Below are 6,903 nucleotides of genomic sequence, written 5' to 3'. Positions count from 1 at the left end.
AGCTCATTTTTAAATAAAAAGTGGGTGCTACCTAATATTGGCACTATAGAAGTAATCAACTGTCACTATAGCAGAACACAGTTCCAGTTAGATGCTCACGTCACATTTAGCAGTTAGGTAAGTAGTTTCGTCATGAAACAATACAAATGACTGTCGTCACTCTTGAGAAAACAATGATTGGTCTTACTTTTAAAAATCTCTCCAACTCCACAAGGACGTTAGCTTAGCGAGGCTGGAGACCTTGTCTCTCCGGTGTGTAAACAAGTTTCAACTCATGCATCATGTGTCACTTCTATGAGCCCCCTTCTCGGCGAAATGAATTACGCGCATGTAAATAAAGTCTTAATTCTCTTGTCACTCTTTTATTGAAATAAGATGGTAATTGAGCATCTTAGATGTGTCATTTTATTTTTATTTTGGCACAACCAAATTTTGGAAAAACTACAGTAGATAATCGATATCGATCTTCCTTTTTGTTTCTTCGATCGTTCGAGCTTTGCAGGAAGCTGAGTTATTAGTCGAGGAATGGATAATCGGTGTAGCCCATGACAGGGTCAGAGGTATAGAATGTCATCCTATCATAGTCATTGAGCGGCGCATTGAGCTCGAACCTCCTTGGTAGGTCTGGGTTTGCTAGGAACGGCCGCCCATAAGCGACGAGGTCAGTGTATCCCTCACCGACCACCTTGTTCCCCTCCTCCCGGTCATACCCTCCGTTGGCGATGAAGGTGCCATTGAAGGCCTCCCTAAAGGGCAGAAGGCGGTGCGGGACTTGGCGTCGGCCATCGACGTGCGCCATCCTTGGCTCAATCATGTGGCAATAGAGGATGCCATAGTCATTGAGCTTGTTGACGAGGTGGAGGGCGAGAGCCTGAGGGTCCGAGTCATGGCAGTCCATGTAGTCGGTGAAGGGAGACAAACGGATGCCCACGCGGTGGCCGCCCACCTCCCCGACGACTGCGTCCACCACCTCTAGCGCAAAGCGACATCGGTTCTCGCGGCTGCCACCGTACTCGTCGGTGCGGTCGTTGGCGTTGTCCTTGAGAAACTGATCGATGATGTAGCTGTAGGCGCCGTGGATCTCAACGCCGTCAAACCCTACATGCATGCACATAGATCAACCAAAGGTTGCTTGGACAGAGTATGATCGAACTCTAGTAAGTAGTAGTACATGAATGGCCCACAAAGTGAAGTAGTATCGGTGAGTAACACGTACCAGCTGTGATGGCGTTCCTTGCGGCTTTTCTGAAGTCATCGACGACATTGGGTATCTCGTCCTTTGTAAGCCTCCTCGGAGGTGAGAACTCCTCGAGACGACCGTCAGCGCTCATCTGAGGACTCACTTGCTTGTCGGTGCTCGATATCGGCGCCTGCCCATTCGGCTGTAACTCTATATTTTCGAACAATCAACACAAAAAATCAAACGTACTACTACAACCAAACATACTTGAAAAATCAGGAGAACGTAGGAGAGCCATTACTGTAGTTTGAGACGCGTCCGGCGTGCCATATCTGGCAGAAGAAGAGCGCACCCTTGGCATGCACGGCATCGACCACGGGTTTCCACGCGTCGATCTGCTCCTCCGTCCACACGCCAGGGGCGTCCTTGTACCCCTTGCCGTGTCTGACACACCCGTCGCCTCCGCGATGAGCAGCCCACCCTTGGTCGCCCGTTGCGCATAGTACACCCCCGCGTGCGGCTGCGGCACGTTGCCGTAGGACCGCTGCCTCGTCAGTGGCGCCAGCACAACCCTGCACAAACGCAGTATGGATGAACAAGGCTGCACGACTTTTGGCCGGGTGCACCAAACCATGTCCGCATCAAGATTGACGAATTTTTCTTGTTTGCTGATATATCAATATTATTTCAGGCAGATTTGGTCAAAAGTTAAAAAAAATCAATTTAGGGATTTTTGCCTGAAATTTTCAGGCACAGACAATTTGGTAATCCTCGTCGAAGCTCAATGAAATTCCCAGGAAAAAAATCCAGACGCATGTGCATGATCGATCTATCATCAGAATAACAAGAAAAAGACCCGCAAAAAGAAAAGAATAACAAGAAAAAAGAACTTGAGCTACGATGGCATGAAGGGAAACTGTGCTGGCTGGTTGCAATGCCTGTGCGAGAGGTCGAACTGGCCCATCTTGTGCGGCGTCAGGAGAGGAGGCGCCGGCGTGGACTCCATGGATCGATGGATGTTGGTTCCTGTGGCCGAGTGAGTGATGTGTGTTTGGTAGGTTGGCTCCGAGTGAGTGAGTGAGTGCTGTGGAGGTACTCATTTTATAGAGCGGATGCGATCATACGAGGTACATATATTAAGATAAGAATACGATGCGATGGTGCATGGAGGGACCCGGCCGGGTGTTAATTAAGCTAGTTTTTTTAGACAAGTTAATTAAGCTAGGTGAAAGCTCCTTTCTGCGCCTGGGCCCCGGACGGCTGCTAAGCGCACTTTCTCTCGTCCCTCGTATAATAATCCTCGGTGCAAAGATGATGCCGATGACGCACCTAGACACGCAGGAGAGTCGAAATTTACGGGGAAGGAGACGAATGGAGGTGGCTGCTTTGCGTGCCTCTGGCTACCAGCCGCGCCCAAAGTCCGGGCGGAGAAAATTACAAACAAAACGTCACATTTTGGGTTAGATCATCATGTAACTACCATCCGTGTTAAAGATTATAAAGAAAACCATCACAATTAGGGCAGGTGTGTAACATATTACAGTACTACTTCTTTACATGATGCTGGATGAGAGCGTACGATGTGGAGTAAAAGCGTACGTGGTCTATTTACGTCCTAATTGCTTGCACATGGGTACACATGAGGGCACGGACGAGCATCTTTCTTTGGGATGGAGAAATGATCGATGATCAACATCGCAGCGGCCTGCTGTAGGTGGGCGGCGAGGAGGGGCAGTTCTCGTTCATGTTGGCGTACGGCTGGATGGTGTTGTACTCCGGGAGCTCCATCTTGTACTCCCCGAGGATCTGGCAGAAGGGCAGCCCGTCCGCGTCGCCGTTGCACCACCCCGGCAGCCTCGTCCGGTTGTCCTCGAAGATCCTCAGCGTGTACGCGTCCCGGATCTAGGGGAAGAAGAAGAAGCAAAGCACTTGATCAGCCGAGGTCAGGAGCAGATAAAAAGGGCATGCAGCTTGACTGAAGCGGCCGGCACTCACGGTGAACTCCGTGACCTGGATGGACTCTGTGAAGGGAGCGAACACCCCGGCCGCCTTGTACATGGCGAGGATGAAGGCGACGCAGGTCGTCGACTTGCCGTCGCTGTACTCCCACTCGTCCTGCTCCGGTATGGTCAGCAGCTGGTTGAAAGACATGCCCCGCCGCTCCGTCTCGCTGATGATGCCATGCAGGTCAAGTTGCTACACGGACGGGATGAAGCACATCATCGTCATATACTTGCTGTCAATTTCTCAGTCCTCTGTTCCAATATGAAGTGAAATGTATTGCAGGGTAGTTGATTATAACAACCTCAGTCCCAAGTCGCTTGTTAAGAGCCTCGTTCCACATGTTTGAAGCATAGCGTGGTTGTAATCTGGTCCACATCGACATAGCCGCCATTACCTGAAAACAGAATATATAAGATTTTTTTTCTTTTTTTTTCCGAAAAAGAGGTTAAAACCCCCTGCCTCTGCACCATTGCGATGCACACAGACACAACCATCTTTATTATTAGTTTTATTAGGCAGAGTACAAAATAAAGACAACCACGAGTATGAACAGACGAAACCAACATGACAGAAGACGAATCAAGCGTTCTAAAAGAACTATTATCAGCAAGTATAATAGGGAAACTATAACAAATATATAAAACCAAATACAGATAATTGTACAGCCATAGCTTACAGCATCGGCTGTTTACAACACCTCACTGTTTCACTGTCAGATGTTCAGCGCCACAAAGTTACATAGAAGATTAGAAATTTTGTTGTCTACCTCTATGCATTACTGTTATGCATAATAAAACTGGAACCAACACATAATGCACATAGCACTTCCAAGACTCAATATACCTACTCCATCCGTTCACTATTATAAGATGTTTTGGATATTTCAATATGGACCACATACGGACTGAAATAAGTGAACAAACACACTAAAACACGTCTATATACATCCGATTCAGAAAAAAGCTAGAACATCTTATAATAGTGAATGGAAGGAGTAGCTTTTTAGAATTACTCTTATACATCGTGAAGTCCCTCAAGAAAATGTCAGTGAAAAAATACCCACATGAATGAAGAAAAGACAGCATGAAGCTCCAAGAAGCAGCAAGAATTTTCAACTTAATAAGAAACTTAAAAAATTGAAACAATTATGCGGAAGGACTAGAGGGCAATGGAGATATACCAGGTTAGCATCTAGAGGTGGAGGATAATTTTCCGACATTGTATCAATCCAACTAAATATCATATTATGATAGCCATACGGTTTTCCGTACATGCTTCGGGCGAATTCCCATGCAGCACTTTCATTGAATCTGGCCCTCACGTCAGGGTGCAAGGGAAGCAATGCTACCTGTGGATTCGAGTCATCTTTGAGTGCCACTCCCCACCATTCATCCCATGGAACTATAGCAATAACTTCTTCACCCTATCATTGTAACATATAAAACCCAACAGAAACAACTTGTGAGGCCTAGCATTACACAAAATCATATATAATGGGCACTTTACTGCAACCACATGACAAATAGCAAATATACCGAAACGAAAAACTAGTCACTAGATGTGATTACAAGATTAAATTTAAAAGATAAGAAAAATGATACGACATGACCAAATATGCACTGCAAGATATGACCAACTTAACATTCTCGCCATGTAGTACCTTCTTATTTTCGTAACCTGATTCTGCAACCCAGAGAGTGCCGTTCTCATCTTTCAGGCAAACTGCGGTATGCCCAGCAAACGCACCAGTCACCCATTTCTCCAAGGTCTGAAACCCACCCCATCGCCCTCGAATCTTGGAGAGAGCCAAGAAATCACCAGAGTGCACATCCTCTTTCCGTATGTTGGAGGCCCAAGGCTGAGAACGCTTCTCAAATGAAGCCCCCATGTGCTTCTTAAGAAATGCCAAGTTGGCGTCCTGTCCCCAAATGGTGTTGGAAAACAGAGGAATCACATCGATCAGAGATAACAATGTCCCGAGCATTCCGGATGGCATGAGGAAAATGGCAACCCCATGCAGCTTCACCTAATCAGAGATCGATCCAGAGATGCCGATTGTTAGAATTTAGTAAGGCGAAACTAAGTGGCCATGTAAATAAGGAGAAATTTGAAAACAACCTACGTAGAGGGACGGGACGTACATATTCCATTTCTCCTGCTTCTTCCCACGATTTGATCTCGAAGGTGTGTTGATGTGCTCTGGTGTAGTAATCCCATCCTATCCTGTACGGTGTGGCAAATACATACAGGTCCATGCATGTCCAGCTCTGAGCCGAAGCAGTCTATATAGACCCACAAGAAATATTTCGTCAGGCAAAACTCGTCATATATAAGGGACTATGTTCAGTAAACGAAAACAAAAACATACAGTAGGAACCATGCATGCCTCTAATTGTCCATTACATTGACAGATTCGCATGAAGGTGCTTGCTCGCAATTTGGCGTTGTTATTGATTGAAATGATTGCAACTTGTCACTAACGAATGATATAACTCGTGGGCATCCTATTAGCATTCCCTAACATGCGAGTTTTTCTGTCTTCTTACAGAATCATTACTTTTAGTTTTCGTGGGAATCAACTTCCTTTTCTATTTTTAGCCCTTGTCGTATGTCTCGTTTGGATCACATTCACATGAAGACAATTTCCTAGCTATTTTTACTAATGAGAACCAAATACTGGGAATCCTATGGGAAATTAAAGCTGAGATGCATGCACGGTGAAATCAAAATTACAACATCAAAGTTGAAAGTCAATCAAAAGGCAATTTGAACCCGCAAAAAAAAATCCAAAAGGCAATTTGGAGGGCAATGTAAGGGGACCTTGAGGCGTAGGACGGCGCCGCCAAGGCCCGCGGCCGTGCCGTTGCTTCCACGGGGGCCGGGCGTGAGGCTGAGGACCGCCTCGTTCTCCGCGAAGCACGCGCCGCGCCAGGCGGCCGCGGGGCCGCCGGGCGCCGCGAAGGCGACGAAGGTCGGGAGGAGGTCGACGGCGCTGTGTATGGTGTCGCCCATGAGCGACCACGCTAGCCGGCGCGGCAGAAGGTCGCTTGCCGCGGCATGGCACCGCGGCGGGGCCAGGAGAAGGTGGAGGACGGCGAGCAGGATAGGCACGGCGAGACGTCGCTGCCGCTGCGGTTTGGGCGCCGGCGCCGCCATCGCCCGGGTGCCGCGGTGGCCGCGCCGGGGCACCCACTTAGGCTGGTCGTAGCGGGGAGTAACTTAGACTAGTATTACTAGTCTATGTTACTACCTTCATAATGGTTAGTGTCATAGATGTGGTAACATAGTTGCCTTCATTTATTACTTTGTAGACTCATTATGCATTGGAAACCGCTATGTGATGGTAACATATTATGTTACTCTATTTGCCTCACTCCTCATTAACTACTTGCCACATCATCATTTTTACTTATGTGGCATTTATGTTACTATTTATGTTACTCCCACTATGACCAGCCTTATCTATGCGCCCGTGACTGGAGCTCCGTGAGCGTCAGGCCATTTGCTGCTCTGCCGAGTCTTCGGCTCAGTGGTTTGTTTGCTTGCTTGGCCTTGTGCCTCGTGAATGGCCGCGTCGTGACGAACGTTTTCTTTTCTTCCCTTTTTCTTTCCACCGCCGCCAGCGTACAGAGGGAGACCGGGCGCACGGGAATTTTGGACCGCCCGAGGTTCGATCCATGCAGCGCCGCCGGCGGGGGGCGAGAACTCAAGCTAGTTGT

At 47.8% G+C, this 6,903-nt stretch overlaps 1 protein-coding gene and 1 pseudogene across 2 annotated transcripts; both read right to left on the bottom strand.

Annotated features, from left to right (window-relative positions):
• Positions 1-331: 331 nt before the first annotated feature.
• Positions 332-1,814, bottom strand: LOC119353343 (annotated as a pseudogene).
• An 834-nt stretch (positions 1,815-2,648) lies between these two features.
• LOC119275703 lies at positions 2,649-6,374 on the bottom strand. 2 transcript variants are annotated; one of them, XM_037556604.1, is made up of 7 exons: positions 6,005-6,374; positions 5,326-5,466; positions 4,845-5,210; positions 4,365-4,607; positions 3,486-3,578; positions 3,176-3,376; positions 2,649-3,082 (listed from the first exon to the last, which is right to left on the bottom strand). In XM_037556604.1, exons 1-7 carry the CDS (start codon positions 6,338-6,340, stop codon positions 2,870-2,872), a joined length of 1,593 nt encoding a protein of 530 aa, XP_037412501.1. In that variant the 5' UTR covers positions 6,341-6,374; the 3' UTR covers positions 2,649-2,869. The 2 variants fall into 2 exon arrangements, with proteins under 2 accessions (XP_037412501.1, XP_037412507.1); XM_037556610.1 differs by having other exon boundaries at positions 4,533-4,607.
• Between the last annotated feature and the right edge of the window lie 529 nt (positions 6,375-6,903).

This window comes from Triticum dicoccoides, chromosome 1A (genome assembly GCF_002162155.2).
Source record: "Triticum dicoccoides isolate Atlit2015 ecotype Zavitan chromosome 1A, WEW_v2.0, whole genome shotgun sequence".
Classification (NCBI taxonomy): domain Eukaryota; kingdom Viridiplantae; phylum Streptophyta; class Magnoliopsida; order Poales; family Poaceae; genus Triticum; species Triticum dicoccoides.
This window is presented reverse-complemented; position numbering and strand designations above follow the sequence as displayed.

Coding starts and splice junctions, on each gene's coding strand:
- LOC119275703 (XM_037556604.1), bottom strand. CDS start 6,340: ATGGCGGCGCCGGCGCCCAAACCGCAGCGGCAGCGACGTCTCGCCGTG. Junction 5,211..5,325: donor AAGCAGGAGAAATGGAATAT/GTACGTCCCGTC, acceptor ATCTCTGATTAG/GTGAAGCTGCATGGGGTTGC. Junction 3,377..3,485: donor ACAAGCGACTTGGGACTGAG/GTTGTTATAATC, acceptor CCGTCCGTGTAG/CAACTTGACCTGCATGGCAT.